The sequence below is a fragment of the Theropithecus gelada genome, chromosome 5, assembly GCF_003255815.1.
Source record: "Theropithecus gelada isolate Dixy chromosome 5, Tgel_1.0, whole genome shotgun sequence".
In the NCBI taxonomy this organism is placed as follows: Eukaryota; Metazoa; Chordata; class Mammalia; order Primates; family Cercopithecidae; genus Theropithecus; species Theropithecus gelada.
The window spans coordinates 124,759,027-124,775,759 of record NC_037672.1 but is presented as its reverse complement, the minus strand read 5'-3'; the positions used below and the strand labels follow the sequence as shown (position 1 = coordinate 124,775,759).

General features: G+C 36.6%; 1 protein-coding gene across 1 annotated transcript in view; it reads right to left on the bottom strand.

Annotated features, from left to right (window-relative positions):
- Positions 1 to 1,982: 1,982 nt before the first annotated feature.
- The window catches only part of INTU (inturned planar cell polarity protein), an 86,220-nt gene continuing 71,469 nt past the window's right edge, over positions 1,983 to 16,733 (bottom strand). The window contains exons 10-16 of the mRNA XM_025385817.1: positions 16,104 to 16,166; positions 14,573 to 14,794; positions 13,434 to 13,916; positions 11,746 to 11,843; positions 7,635 to 7,824; positions 4,660 to 4,817; positions 1,983 to 2,423 (exon numbers count right to left, since the gene is read on the bottom strand). Of these exons, the coding sequence (XP_025241602.1) occupies positions 2,312 to 2,423; positions 4,660 to 4,817; positions 7,635 to 7,824; positions 11,746 to 11,843; positions 13,434 to 13,916; positions 14,573 to 14,794; positions 16,104 to 16,166 (1,326 nt within the window). The 3' untranslated portion in view covers positions 1,983 to 2,311. The remainder of the gene's footprint in view (positions 2,424 to 4,659; positions 4,818 to 7,634; positions 7,825 to 11,745; positions 11,844 to 13,433; positions 13,917 to 14,572; positions 14,795 to 16,103; positions 16,167 to 16,733) is intronic.

The following is a 16,733-nucleotide window of genomic DNA, read 5'->3' as shown; positions in this document are numbered from 1 at the left end:
GAACTCTTACTCACAACTGCTTCAAAGAGAATGAAATACCTAGGAATACAGCTAACAAGGGAAGTGAAGGACCTCTTCAAGGAGAACACAAACCACTGCTCAAGGAAACCAGAGAGGACACAAACAAATGGAAAAATACTCCATACTCATAGACAGGAAGAATCAATATCATGAAAATAGCCGTATGGCCAAAGTAATTCACAGAGTCAATGTTATTCCCATTAAACTACCATTGTTATTCTTCACAGAATTAGAAAAAAACTATTTTAAAATTCATATGGAATCAAAAAAAAGAGCCTGTATAGCCAAGGCAATCCTAAGCCAAAAGACCAAAGCTGGAAGCATCACACTACCAGACTTCAAACTGTACTGTAAGGCTACAATAATCAAAACAGCATGGTACTGGTACAAAAACTGACACATAGACCAATGGAACAGAATAGAGAACTCAGAAATAAGATTGCACATCTACAACCATGTGATCTTCAACAAACCTGAGAAAAACAAGCAATGAGGAAAGGACTCCTTATTTAATAAATGGCGCTGGGAGAACTGGCTATCCATATGCAGAAAATAGAAACTGGACCCATTCGTCACACCTTATACAAAGATTAACTCAAGATGGAATAAAGGCTTAAATGTAAAGCCCAAAACTATAAAATCCATAGAAGAAAATCTAGGCAATACCATTCAAGGCATAGGCATGGGCGAAGATTCCATGATGCAATCACAAAAGCAATTGCAATAAAAGCAAAACTTGACAAATGGGATCTAGTTAAACTAAAGACCTTCTGCACAGCAAAAGAAACTATCATCAGAGTGAACAGGCAACCTACAGAGTGGGAGAAAATTTTGGCAATCTATCCATCTGACAATGATCTGATATTCAGAATCTATAAGGAACTCAAACAAATTTACAAGAAAAAAAAAAAAAACAACCACATTAAAAACTGGGCAAAGGACATGAACAGACACTTCCCAAAAGAAGACATTCATGCAGCCAACAAACATATGAAAAAAAAGCACAATATACGGATTGTTAGAGAAATGCAAATCGAAACCACAATGAGATACCATCTCACACCAGTCAGAGTGGCCATTATTAAAAAGTCAAGAAATAACAGATGCTGGCAAGGTTGTGGGGAAATAGGAATGCTTTTACACTGTTGGGAATGTAAATTAGTTCAACCATTGTGGAAGACAGTGTGGTGCTTCTTCAAAGATCTAGAACCAGAAGTGCCATTTGACCCAGCAATCCCATTACCCAAAGGAATATAAATCATTCTACTATAAAGATACATGTACATGTATGTTTATTACAGCACTATTTACAGTAGCAAAGACATGGAATCAACCCAAATGCCCATCAGCAATAGACTGGATAAAGCAAATGTGGTACATATACACCATGGAATACTATGCAGCCACAAAAGGGAATGAGATCATGTCCTTTGCAGGGACATGGATGAAGCTGGAAGCCATTATCCTCAGCAAACTAACGCAGGAACAGAAAACCAAACAATGTAGGTTCTCACTTGTAAGTGGGAGCTCACCATGAGAACACATGGACAAAGGGAGGGGAACCATACACACCGGGGCCTATTGTGGGGGTAGGGAGAGTATTAGGGAAAATAGCTAATGCATGCTAGGCTTAATACCTAGGTGACAGGTTGATAGGTGGAGCAAACCGCCATGGCACATGTTTACCTATGTAACAAACCAGCACATCCTGCACATGTACCCCAGAACTAAAACTAAAACTAAAATAAAATAAAAGCACATTTTATTTAAGAGGGACTTTTGAAACCTCAATGCAATCATCTCATTTTACATGAAAACTCTGAGCTTAGAGAGGTACAAAAACTTGCTCATGGTCATAGCACTACTTAGCTACAGCACCTGGTCACCTCCTCCCAATCATAATTGTTTCACCAGATATCAGTATGAATTTTGAGAAAAATAAACAAATTGGACAGTTTTCGAGAGTAAACATTTCCTATATTAATCTTATATAAAAAACTTCACATTATTTCAAACTAGTCAATAAATTAACATTATATATCAAAATAGCAATAAGTTAACAATCCCTTCTTTCACATTTTGATCAAGTATATTCTCAAAAGTCTTACAATATTACATTAAGATTTAACATATCAAATCCAACAGCATTTCATATCAATATTTAACAATATTATGTTCAATATTGAAAAGTAAAAAGAAGCTAAATTGTATCTCTTTTTGTATTGATTTCAGCAATTCTGACAGTGTTTAATCCTCTATGCATGTATTTCTACACATCAAGAAAGCACGGCTACAAGGTTAACCCAAAGAACAATTTAAAAGCTATTTCAATGGCAATTTCTGTGACTGAGTCATGAAAACAGACATAAAGTTCTTGAGGTTTTGGATGAAGAAAAAGTCTCCTGCAGAAGAAAAGAACACACTCATTTCAGAAATCAAAACAACAACAACAACAACAACAAAAACTCTAACTGTCCAATTAATTTTTTGTTTCTGAAAGTATCAGTAGTAAATTTAAAATCCACAAATCTAAATCTATACTAGGGAGAAAGCAGCTAGATTTATTTCTAAATAAATAATATATGCCTTAGGACAATTAGTTTTTATTGCTCTGGAGTGTAATAATCCTATTTTATCAATATGTATTACAATACCACCAAGTTTTTAAATAGTAAATCTAGTTATTACAATAAAGGCAATAGCACTAGCATCATAGGCACAATAGTTATTAAGTATTTTATTGCTCTTTACTTTCTAACATTTAATTTTTATTAAAACATTAAATATATGGTAGCTTTTTTTGGCAAACAGAACTGAATTGGAATTAACATTGAAATTTTATTTGATTTTCTTAAAGAGTCAAAATTTGAATCTATTTAATCAATACTAATTTATATAAATTGATCTATTTAAACTGGAGATAATTCTGCCTGATTTTCTTAAATTTCTGTTCTGCATAAATCTGCATTATCATAATTCAATATCTTTTGATTCTTTCTATTCCTATAGTCATGAAGGTAGTTAACACTCCACTGAACAGCTACATGTGTGCCTAACTGGTCTTCTCATTTCTAGTCTCTCTCATGTGCACATCATTCCATTGGCTGCTCCCAGTTTAATCTTCCAGTAGTACAACTACATGGAATTAAGCTTACACTGATGTTCCCAAGACTGGTTCATATGATAATCACAAGGGAGCTTACTAAAAATACAGATTCCCACTCTCATAGGTTTTGATTTAGTAGATCTGGGGCCCAGGGATCTCAGATTTTAACAAGTGACCCAGGTGATTCTAAATCCCATGGACCAGCATATGGGAATTTCTGCTTTGGATAATGTCTGTGAAGTGTGTATCATACAGCTTAATACTACCTGGTACATGTCCACTACCCCTACTCCCAACTAATTCTGTGCCCTTTCCTCCACCAACTTTTACTCCAACTCAAAGAACCTTCTGCAGTGGTCCTAACTTAGGTTCCCAACTTGATCTTTCACTTAATCTTTGTATATGTCATTCCTCTACCATCCTGGCAAACCAGTCTGCTCACTGCTGTGCTGTATAATTTCCATTGTTTGGGTCTTTGTTCATTAGATTTTGCCCCCTCTTCAGAATTCCTATAGCATTTGGTTGTATCACCTAATTCATTTTACATATATGTATATACAACACACACATATATAGGATTTCTCTCTATATCTATATAATATAGATATATAAATATATAGATATTTGAGCATATTTCATAATTCTTTTGCCAGATATAAGGCCCGTAGAGGCAATGACTATGTCTCTGTGTTTGCCATACCGCCCACCGCCCACCAACCCCACCACCAGTTCCACATTTTGCCAGGCACAGTCTCACCTACTCAACCATCACATATTTATCAAGTGACTATATTATGTGCCAGGTACTGTTGCAGGTGCCAGTGGTGGACAAGACAGATACAATTCCTGACCTCATGAAGCTGCCACTGTAATGAGGGTGGGAGGTGGAGAAGGACAAGAAAATAAACAATAAAAGAGTGATATAGAGAATAACTGAGTAGCCACTTTGATGAGAGAAAGACATCATGGATCCTCTCTGACAAGATGACCTACCTGTTAGCACTGGTCTGAATACCAAGGATGCAGAAGTGCAAAGGTCAAGGGATAGAATATCCCACGCAGAAGGAACAGCAGAAACAAGATTTGATTGGTACTCATGCAGCTGGTGCACAGCAGACAGAAGAGGAAGGAAGACAGGAGATGGAAACAAAGGTGGGCAGGGTCCTGATTGGGCATGGTCTTGTGGCACAGGGCAGAGAGAGGGGAAGGGAAGAAAAGGGAGAGGATGGAAAGAGGGAAAGAAAGGAGAGAGGAGGAAGAAATGAACGATGCAGGGGAAAAAGGGAAGAGGAGAAAAACTGTGGAATTATTATTTCAGTGTATTACTAAAATTTAATTTTGTAAGGTAATTTTTAATAGAAAAATACTTGGAAGGGATTTAAAGGAGATACTTAGCAAATAAAATAAAATATATTAAAATATTATAGCTAGATTAAAAATTCCGTGCCTACATTTTAAAATGTTAATCTTCTTTATCAGTTTTCTTTCATTTTTCTAACACTTTACTTTCAAATACTTTTTTTCCCACTTACCCTACTACCCAGTAGGCCATAACTGGTGGTGCTTTTTTCTGATCAGTCCAGTTTCCAGGTGAACATTCAAACAACACACCATGTTCTTTAACAGGGTTAAGAGAAGACACCGACTTTGCGGAACCTGAACGGTCTCTACTATTTAGTCCTTGCTTTTTCTGTAAATTAATAAGTATTGTTAGTATTAACTGGTATTACTAGTGTTACTTTAAAATGTTTTCACAGATTAATTTGAATTGGCTGATCCAAATACTTAAGTGCCTGCAATGACATTCTTCTTATCTGCAGGAAAATTTCTACTCTTCCTCAGTATTTAAATACCATATCCTAAAGGAGGCTTCATGGATAAAGTGTCCCTTGACTTTTCTAGGGAACACTTTGTTCACAGCCCTATGTTATTAGTATGTGAATTATATTATATTAGCAGTTTATAGACCTGTCTTCCACAGTGGAAGATAGAAAATTATAAACTTTTTTCCCCAGGGCACAGACAATATACAATCTTTGTGTGTTTTAAAACCAGCGGTGCCTGGTTCATAGTAGGTGCTTAATAAATATGTTCTAAATGAGCAGATAATTCTGTAATAAATTGAAAAAATATATATTTAAAGCAGCATTTTGTCTTCCTTTGACCCATAATCTCTAAATTTCATACTGATTAAAAGCATTAGCAAAACAATGACTCATTTGGACTATAAAGATTTCTTACAAGTTTCAGGCCAAACAGTGGAGTGATTCTTGATCCTTTTCTTTCCTTCATAGCTTTTATCTAATCCTTCAACAAATTCTTTTGGTTTGCCCTCCAAAATATATCCAGAATCCAGAAGCTATAATCATTTCTTGCTTTCAGAATTTTGAAAGCCTCCTAACTGGTCCCTGCCTCCACCCTTGCTATTCTGTTTCCTGTTCTACCCACAGTAGCCTGAGTGATTCTTTAAAAAAAATTATGGATCATGTCCCTTCTTTGGGCAGAACTGTTCAAGAATGTATCATCTCTTTCAGAACAAAGCCTAAAGTCCTTATCATAGTCTACCTGGCCATGCATAAGCTGGCCCTGCTACCTTTGTGATCTCTTCCTCCACTCTCTTCTCAGTCTGCTCCAGCACTCTCCCAGCCCTTAGAGGATGATTTCGGGATGAAACTGTTCCACCTCAGATCATCAGGCATTAGAATCGTGTAAGAACTGGGCAACTAGATCCCTTGCATGGACAGTTCACAGTAGGGTTTGCACTCCTATAAGAATCTAATGCCACAGCTGACCTTACAGGAGGCGGAGCTCAGGCAGTAATGCTCTGCAGCTTTGCATTTGCTGTTCCCCTTGCTGGAAGCTCTGCCCCGAGAGAGCCACATGGCTTGCTCCCTTACTTCATTCAGGTCTCTGTTCAAGTATCACTTGACATGATCAGAGACCTTTCAAAATAGTCACTCCCACCTCTCATCCTTACCATGTTCTATTATTTTGCATGACACTGGTTCTTCTTAGCATACTATTTTCTAATTCTTTTCTTTCCTCCATTAGAAAATAGGCTTCATGAAGGAAGAAACTTTGTTTTGTCCACTGTTGTATCCCAAGCTCCTAGAATAGTGTCTGGTGCAGAGTAGGTACCTCAATGTTTAAATAAGATAGGGAAAACTAATTTATATTACTAAATATTATCAAATAAGTAAATGAAATATTCCTTTATAACATTTATCAGTTATGTTAAAAAGGAAAATAGGAGCATAAGAACCCAAAGCATATAGGAATATATGGTCAAACACAGTATTTCTACAGAATAACAATTTCTGAGGACTCAAAGAAAAAATCCTATAAGACATAAAATTTTACTGCTGAATGAGCCTGAAGAGAAGATAAAATCTATCCCACTAGCTTCATAGCTAAGGAAACAGGAGGAGGTGAGGTTCAGTCCGGGATTCCTTATTCCTTGTCCAATGTTCTTCCACTTTTAAACCCAAGTTCTTCACAAATTTGGCATCCTTAACACATGTATTGCTATATACATTACAATCATTTTCAGAGAGGTTTTTTGGCTGTATAATGTCACAAGTAAACCTCTATATGTTTTATCCTTTTCAAGAAATCAACACCTATCTTTTCCAGCCATTTAAACGATCTGATATTGTAATTGTATACAGCATTATTATTTATTCAACAGATGACAACATTCAATGAAACTTCATCCTGGATAGAAAAGCAAGCAAGCAATCAACCAACCAAATGCCAAAAAATTTGCATTAGTCTTATGTCTATAGCTATATCTTAACCCAGCGGTCCCCAATCTTTTTGGCATTGGAGACCAATTTCTGGGGGAGGGATCGTTTCAAGATGAAACTGTTCTACCTCGGATCATCAGGCATTAGATTCTCATAAGTGTACAATCTAGATCCCTCACATGCACAGTTCACAATAATAGGGTTTGCACTCCTACGCGCTGCTGATCTGACAGGAGGCAGAGCTCAGGCGGTAAGACTCCCTGGCCCACCACTCACCTCCTGCTGTGCAGCCTGGTTCCTAATAGGCCACAGACAGCTACTGGTATGTGGCCCGGGGGTTGGGGACCCCTGCCTTAACCCATTATATTCCAAAATACCTTATACTGTTGGCTAAATACTTAAAGAATTATCAAAGTTATTTTAGGAACCAATTGGTAGATATTATTACCCAAGTAATGGTTGAGTCACAGATATGAAATGTGGAAGGTTAATTTACATTACAAATGACTGTATTGTGCTTTGCTGTAGAAAACACAGGTCTACCACTTCCTGAAATAGTAACCCAAGACATCAAATTCAGTATGAAATAAAACCTTGAAGTACTGTGAGTATAAACGTTTTGGCACCCAAGTTAGATTGAGTGACTATTTAAAAAAACTTAATTAAATGAAAACAATGCTGGGCATGTTGATTACAGAACAGAATGCTTAGAGATCTGGAAATTAAACTGGCGGAAAACTGTATTTATAGCAGTGCCCTACCTCTTCAACCAGTGTCTGTTGGAAAACTGCACGAATGGAGAGACAACACTTATGGAAATTCTTTATTAGCTGAGGGTGGATAGAGCCACTTAGCTGCGCCACCTCTTCAAGGGTAGGAGTAATAAAGATTCCTTGCACTGTTTCTAAGGCAACATAATGGAAAAGTGTGTTCTCAGGACCAGATGTCAGTCTTAAAAAGAAAAAATAAGAAAAAAGAAATTTTAGTAAATTTTGAAATATTGGTTCATTTTGAATTTAGTAGACTTCTTACAAGCTTTTATCTACAATATAATATTAGTAGTATAATTAGGGATGGGAAACTGGGCTAAACATTTAATTCCCTCTTTATCCTTAACTGAAGTACAAGCTAGGGTTATTCATTCCCTTAATGGAGGCAAATACTACATGTTATGCACGGATAAGTAAATATCAATTCATTTGCAAGTAACTTAATCACTCCTTTGCTAAACAACCCAAATTGGCTAACTGCCTCTTTTTCCATGGTTGGTATTAAATAATTCAGCTCATGTCTGAACCAGATAGCTATAAGCCATAAACAAGATATCACTCTAGGGTAGACCACATATAAAAATACCTTCCAACAAACTAAATACATTTAAGTTAGTAGCATTAAAGTATTTTACCATGATAGTCAAACTGATGTTCCTGAAGAAAAATCAAATTATTATTACAACCTGAAAAATTTGATTAATATTCTATAATACCATGACAATTCGTGGTAGTATTCTACCACTTCTCATTATTACTATCTTCTTTCTTTCCTATGTTCTCTTAATCATTTTTTACTTTCTTCCCCATCTTTCCTCCCTGGTTTAGTCTCAAACAGGCCAGCAGAACCTATAAATACTGTTAATTTCTACCAGTAGTAAGATAAGCAAAAGAACAATAGTAATAGCAACAACGAAATAATAATAATAGTTAACGTATAGTGAATGCCCTCTATATACCAGGGTAGGTGTTTTAAAATACCTTAGTCTTAATTCTCATAATGATATTGCAAGATAACATCCATTACTATCCTCATTTTAGCCATGAGAAAATCAATGGTCAGAGGACTTGGATTAACGTGCTTGAGAGGTCGCATAGCCAAATGGCAGATTTTAGCTGACTCTGAAGCTTGTTCTGTAAAACCGTGCTTTTTCCTCTCCAGGGCTGACTTCTGATTACAGCAATTCCCCTCCTGCATCTCAAATACTCAAGCTGCCCCATTTTAATCCTTCTATGGTAAAAGGCTGTCTGTACTAAAAAATATCATCAGTTGATTTTTTTTTTCCAGCCATAGCATAGAGACAAGAAAAAGGCATATTTCAGCTCTTAGCCTAGATACTGCCTAGCTCATCCATGCAGATTAAATTATTGTTAAACAGTTAATCAGACAGCATGATCCAAATAAACTTCTTATCATTGATTTATGGCTTTGGAACTCTTTTGAGACCAGGGATAGGGAGGGAAGGAAATAATTTACAAATTCTTCTTTCACTTTTCCACAGGGTAGCTGACTCATTAACAACTGGTGGCTGACCACCTTTCCAGAAATAAAAACTTAAATAAGATGAAAGGAATTATGATTATTTTAAAAGGAAAATAATTTAAAACGTACATTTTAATCTGGAGATCTTCAGGTTAAAAAAAGTACAGAACAAAAATTATTCTTTACAAAATAACTTACAACATTATTCTTTACAAAATAAGTTTCTTTGGGGGGGGGTCAGAATTAACATTTTTGTTATCTTTTACATTGTTCTTTAAAAAATAAACCACAATACAATAAGCAGGTTTAGCTCTTGAAACCATAAACTCACTCAGTATATATTAACTAAAAGTTTTAAAAATCACCAAATAAGCAATTACCCAGTAGGAAGACAAAAGATTTGTACAAAAAAGCAGATAAAATCAGATTTATTCTTCAGAAAGGTCACTCGTGCAGTAGAGAATGGGTTTAGGGTAGGCCAGGAGTTGGGAAGCTGTTGCAATAAAACCAGGTGAAAGAAAATGGGAGCCTAAACTAGGGCAGTGTCAATAGGGGGGTGAATGGATTCAAGAACTACTGGAATGCAGAATGGGTAGGACTTAGTTACTGAATGAGATGTTTTGTATATGTTATTTTCAATATATTATATATATTTTATTTTACAAAGATAGGTGCATATAGGTTAGAATAATATATTACATCCTGTTTTATATCATGCTTTTAAAATGAACTGCATTGTATAAAAACACCTTTGCATATCAATAATGAGAATAAACACACATCTTTGGCACCTTTTAAAATAGGAGAGCCTATGATTTACACCACATGTGAATTTATGTTTAAAACATTGAACTTGAGAGAAAGAGTCTCCTTTTACTAGAGACAATGCCAATATAACATACATATTTTAAAAATTCTGATATGGAGTTAATAAAATTTCTGAGCAATAGTTTTTGTTAAATGGAAGACTAGAGTTTTGTGAGGGTACTTTTGGGTTCCATAAAAGGTTTGGTTCCAATTTATTTGTCTTAAAATCATGTTTAACTATCAAAAATTAAACATTTATATTTGGAGGCATTAAATACTAAATTTTAACGCATCAGATTTCTGATATATTATTTTATGCAGACAAGTTACTTTTTGTCTTGACTTAAGAAAAAAAGAATTTCCTAACAACTTTGTAACACATACATTTGAACTTATTGTAAAGTGTTTCAGTAGTTAAGAATGTGGTAGCTCTGTACTGTGTGTATGTGTGTGTGTGAATTCTATTAGTATGTGTCTAGTTGTTCAAATAAAAGTAAGCAATTGAGTTTATTACACTAGTTGATCCCACACATGATGTCATAAATACCTGCCAAGGCGCAGGCGGACCTGCGTGTCACCACATAAGTGCATAAGAAGTGAATATATAACATTTCATATTATAATAATTACAGACAGTTTAAGTTGCTAAACATTCTCTCCTCACTCAGTTTCTTTTACCTCAGAATTCCCTACTTGATGCAAGTTTGAAATTATACCTACTTTCTAAAGAGAGTGTTAAGGGACCAGTTCCCTGGTTCCCAAACTCTGAGAGCGAGATATACCAGGAGGAAACTTATTAGGAAGTACTCTTGGGAAAAACAGCTATGGGGTGGAGTGACTCAGCAGAACTGAGCAGAGGGAGAAGATGAACTGTCCTGCAGTGGCAACAAGTCTCAGCCGATACTACTGGGTACTGTGAAGCTTGGCTGGCCTTTCAGAGTTGTCTTCAATTTAGGCAAGGGGCCAAGCCTTTGTACTCACTTATTTATTAGTCATTAGAAGTGGGCTCCTCCCAGGGAGGAGTGTAACCTTAGCTGAGTCAACAAGTTTCCATGTAGGACACAGCCAGGGGAGTGACAAGGCTAGGGATCTGTGAGGCATTAGCAGCCACCATTCTCAAGTGGATATACCCTGAGCTAAGGTGTAACTGGACAGCACACCACTGCATCCACCAAACACTCCAAAAATAGTAAACTCTAATTTAAAAATTATATTAAATATACAAAAGAGAGGTTACCTGTGGAGAGATAAAGGGGGACTTCCACAGTTTGAAATATTACTTTGTGGCCGGGCATGGTGGCTCACGCCTGCAGTCCCAGCACTTTGGGAGGCTGAGGCGGGCAGATCACAAGGTCAGGAGATCGAGACTATCCTGGCTAACACGGTGAAACCCTGTCTCTACTAAAGATACAAAAAATTAGCCGGGCGTGGTGGCGGGCACCTGTATTCTCCCAGCTACTCGGGAGACTGAGGCAGGAGAAATGGCGGAAACCCAGGAGGTGGAGCTTGCAGTGAGCCGAGATTGCGCCACTGCACTCCAGCCTGGGCGACAGAGCAAGACTTCGTCTCAAAAAAAAAAAAAAAAAAAAAGGAAATATTACTTTGTGTGTTTTTTCTCTCTTACAATACTAATATGGTAATTTTCCTAAATGTGTAATGAAATATTAAGGAAATACCACAGATCTTACCTTTAATATGTAAGATATATCAAAATTACATTTGTTGAGTAAAATACATGTTATAGAATTGTACTTTCTCACTGTAAAACTTCCTGAAAGAGTTTAAGTGAATAAGAAGAAGAAAGTTTCTTACTTCACTGTATTATATATTTCTAATTCTTTTTCTGGAAGGTCCTTTTTCAAGTTTCCCAAATGAAATGGATTTGGAAGAGTAGACTTCTTTTTAGTGACCTGAAAAATACAGTTAAGTAGATTGGTTTATATCTAAGATTGGAATCATATAGCAGAAACAATTTAAAAATTAAACATCCTTCTAAGAGAACTACTTACCACTTGCAATGCTTCTTTTAAGTATTTTTGATGCTAACTTGTACCTCTTGGCTTATCCATGGCTGACAGGGATCCCAAGGTCATGTCCTGGGAGGGCATGATGGTGTTCCCTGAAAACCTCCTACCAGAGCCATTACCAAGTTTGTATGTATGCATACTTGTCTCCCTCCCTAGACTCTGCACTCCTCAAAGTCAGGGGCAGTGTCTTACTCATCTCTGTATCTCCTTTGTGTAGTATGGCCCTTGGCACTTAGTAGGTATTCAATCAACATTTGTTGAATGGCTGAATCTTAAAGGTTAACTCAATTTCTCTGAGGAGCTATTCATGGCTTGGTAATTCTTTAGTCTGTCCAAATCCTTTTAGACTATTTCCTACCAATTTCATCAACTGGGATAACAGGCATGGTACTGATGTGAGTACTTCCAAATACACCCCACTTAGGGGTCCAAAAGTATTCTATTGTTTGGTATGAGGAGATTGCATCTGGTTATTTATGCCATGCTACTAGCATCTCATATTTTATTTGTGCTCCTTCTCAGACTCCTCATCTGGTATCACCTCCATCTACCCAAATGACAAGTTTCAAAAGTGTTTTGAAAGATGACAGCATCACTAGAATAAGTACAAAGCCTCCCAGGATGAATGTTTTGATAATCATTTGGATATTTTACGGTATTTTCATGGGGAAAAATCAGGAAAAATGATCTGAAAAATGAATACCCTCTTTAGAGTCAACTTTAAAATCTTTAAGTATTACAAAGGCTCAGACTTTAAAATCTATAAAAATAGGATAACACACATATACACAGACACATACACACACACATACACACATTTAGGGTTCTGATTCTCTTTGCTGAACATTTCATTGGCTATTTAGTCAGATCAGCCCCCAACAGGCCCCACAGCTTGGATGCTCTCTGTTGTCATTGCAAATAGGAAAGAGATGAACACGGAAATTGAAATTAAAGCTTTCCTATTTCTAAGTACTGTTAAACAGATATGGATGTCAAGGAACTCTTGTCTTATTACTTGATATTTCTCTCTCTCTCTCTCTTTTTTTTTTGAGACAGAGTCTCACTCTGTCACCCAGGCTGGAGTGACAAATCATGCAGTGGCACAATCTCAGATCATTGCAACCTCTGCCTCCTGGGTTTAAGCAATTCTTGTGCCTCAGCCTCCCGATGTATCTGGGATCACAGGTGTGCACCACCATGCCTGCCAATTTTTTTGTAATTTTATTAGAGGCTAGGTTTTGCCACGTTGGCCAGGCTGGTATCGAACTCCTGGCCTCTAGCAATCTGCCATGCCTGGCCTGATATTTCTTTTTCTTTTTGGTTCAAAATCATTGGTTTGCCAGCAATGATTGAAATAACCACCATGTCAAATGAAGAATGGTATGCCACTAAAAAAACTGTCTTGCAATTATAAAACAAGGACTAGAGAGACAACTTAGCTCCCAGAATGTACACACTTGAATGAGTACACACCTTAAGCAAGGTCCCCCTTTCTTCTAAACCATCAGAGCCCTGAGATTCTCTTTGCTTCCGTACTGCATTTGGTGTAGTATGGGGGCTAAAGCCATCATCTTCTCCACCTTCACAACCATTGTCAGATCCTCCACTGCTACGAGAAGGACTGGGCTTACGTGTCTTTAAGGAATAGTCACCAAAAAGGGTTCTTCTGCATGTTGGAGAAGTTGCTACTTTGGAAGTACCTTGTAGCCTACTGAGAATAGGGGAAGTGGTCAAGCTATCTGTTTTTTCACGTGATCCAGTAAGGAACCAATCAGCACAAGACAAACAGGGGGTTGGAGAAGATGCTAGCCGTTCATCTATGCGAGAATCTACTCCATTCAGCTGGTGAAGAGTTGTTTTGACCTGATCCACATATATACAGTCTGGTCCAGGACTCCCAATAGCTTTGGATGCGCAACCTCCAGCTTCTAATAGTACACATAGCATATAATGTTTCTATAGGGAAAAAATACAAATGTAGGTTTAGCTACCATGAAAATATTTACATAAAATGTGCATGTATAAATTTATAAATATCGAAGATATAGAGGCATATGGCATAATCATGTGATGATTATTAAAAATTCCTCCCTCATCTTTCCTTTTTGGTTATTATCAATGCTTCCTGATCCCAGCTGAAAACAATCTTACACTGCCTTATCTTGATATACCATCAAACCACTTCTTTTGAGACACAGAATTCCCTAAGATAGCTGTCAAGAGCCTCAGTTACTGGAAGTCCTTTCATCTGCAATTGCACATTTATTCTGTTTCTGATTTTATATTCTTCTCATGCCTCCCTCCATCTCCAAAACAAGCCAATGGAAAAAACCACTATAGAAAGGGGAACAAAAGACTTTAGAAACCTGCTAAAATCTTTTCTTAGATTTTATTAATATTTGTCCATGAGTATTAAATGGATGAGGCATGTAACATTTCCTTGAATACTGGTATTAGACAAACTAATAATTTTACATGAGCATGTTTGTTTGTGTATTTATTTAGACAGTCAATAGATACCTACCTACCGCTACATCCCTCAATCCCAGCCGAAAAGAAAAAAAGAAAAGAAAAGAAGAAAAATCCCAAGAAAGAAGCTGAGGTAAACTTACCAAGCCAACAACTAGCAAAAAATATCTTCCTTCAGGTTCCGGAAAGACTTCAGCGCTTGAGTCTGCCAAAGGTCGCAGGTGATACTGAGGAAACACTTCTCTCCATATTATCAACTGACCAATTCTTTGTTTTGCTGCTAAAGGCAGCAGGCAATAGTGGCGACAGTATACGGCAATATCAATAAGATCATCCTTGGGTAAATGATTGCATATCAAATAACCCTTGAATTTAACCACAAAGAGCAAAAGTCTACCAGTGATATAAAGCAATAGTCCCATAATATATTTCTAAGAGTTTTATAAACACTTCTTCACTTGATTTAGAATATTCTAGTTTCAAATGGTGTAAATGAAGATATAGTAGATGTTTTCTTTTTTTTTTTTTCTTGAGGTCAAAGTAGAGCTCAAATGATAATTTAAGGTCTACCGACGGGCAGACGTAAGCACAAAGCAAGATCACCTCTGCACAGTATAGCTTCAGTATTTGGCAAAATTAGAAAAGAACTGAATTCTGATAATGGAAAGTCAAGAAGCAGGTGTCATGACAGAGACTTTTCACTGTGCACCCTTCCCTATGGCTTCTTTGTTAGATATGTTTTACATTGTGTTTAAAAATCCTTTTTTAAAAATAAAAGTACTTAAATTCATTTGATGCTTTATTTGCTTTACATGAGCATGAACTAAATGTTATATAAGATTTATTTAAAAGATGTAGGTTACTTTTCTTTTTTTTTGAGACAGAGTCTCACCCTGTCACCCAGGCTGGAGTGCAGTGGCGTGAACTCAGCTCACTGCAGCTTCTGCTTCCCGGGTTCATGCCATTCTCCTGCCTCAGCCTCCTGAGTAGCTGGGATTATAGGCACGCACCACCATGCCCAGGTAATTTTTTTTTGGATTTTTAGTAGAGATGAGGTTTCACCATGTTAGACATGCTGATCTTGAACTCCTGACCTCTGGTGATCCACCTCCCTTGGTCCCCCAAAGTGATGGAATTACAGGTGTCAGCCACCATGCCCAGCCAACTTTTCAACACAGGATAAAAAATACACTCTTTCAAAAGGAAATCCAGAAAAATATTGTTCTCTCTTACAAACTTGGTCCTTTCAGTATTGTTTCTCCTGTGCACATTTGTAAATACTTTATAAATGCTTTAGAATGCAATGAAACCATAAATATTTATTATATTTACAAATATGTAGATGCAAATCTTGTTTTAAGGTCTTAATCTGGTCAGGCATGGTAGCTCACGCCTGTAATCCCAGCACTTTGGGAGGCCAAGGCAGGAGGATTGCTTGAGCCTCGGAATTGCTTAAGCCCAGAAATTGGATGTTGCAGTGAGCTATGACTGTACCCTGCGCTCTAGCCTAGGTGGCAGAGCGAGACCCTGTCTCTAAAGTGAGAAAGATCTTAATCTTATGGTACCTACATTTAAAAGAAAAGAGATAAATGTATTTTTCATGTTTGTAAAATTTTTGACAATTTAGGTCTGTTTATACAATGCTGGACATTTAGACTTCCAGCTTCAACTTACCTTGTAAAATAGAGAAGACCCCAAAATTGTATACAGCCGCCTCATGTCATAGTAATCCTCAGACTGGGGGAAAAATTCATAGTGGATTTTATATTTTTATTTTTTTGTGATAAAAATTCCAATTAAGCTATAATAGTTAAAATGAAAATTATATTCTTTAGTAACTAAACTTTTCATAGTGTCATCTTTAGAAATCAATATACTAGAGTATTAGGATGAAATATAATATGTATATGTTTATTTCACTGAGAACAACCTTATTTTTTATTCTTTTAAGATGCTTGATTAGAGACATTAAGAACATAAAATCTGTTACTCTATGAGGGATTTCTTACAACATACCTTTTTAGGACAAAAAACTTTTACTCTACATCATCTACAGTATCCAATATTACCATATGCTATTTTTGAAAGCACTAATTGATGCAACCTATTTGCAAGCTACTGAGTGGTATGTAAAAAAAATTAAGTATACATACCCTTTGAATAATTCTACTTCTAGAAATCTACAGGAATACTCAAGCAGTGGAATCATGATTTTTATATAAAAAGCTAACAGTTGGATTATTTGTAATATGGAAAAATCAGAGATAACATGATATTCAACAATAGAGGAATGGCCAGCAAAAC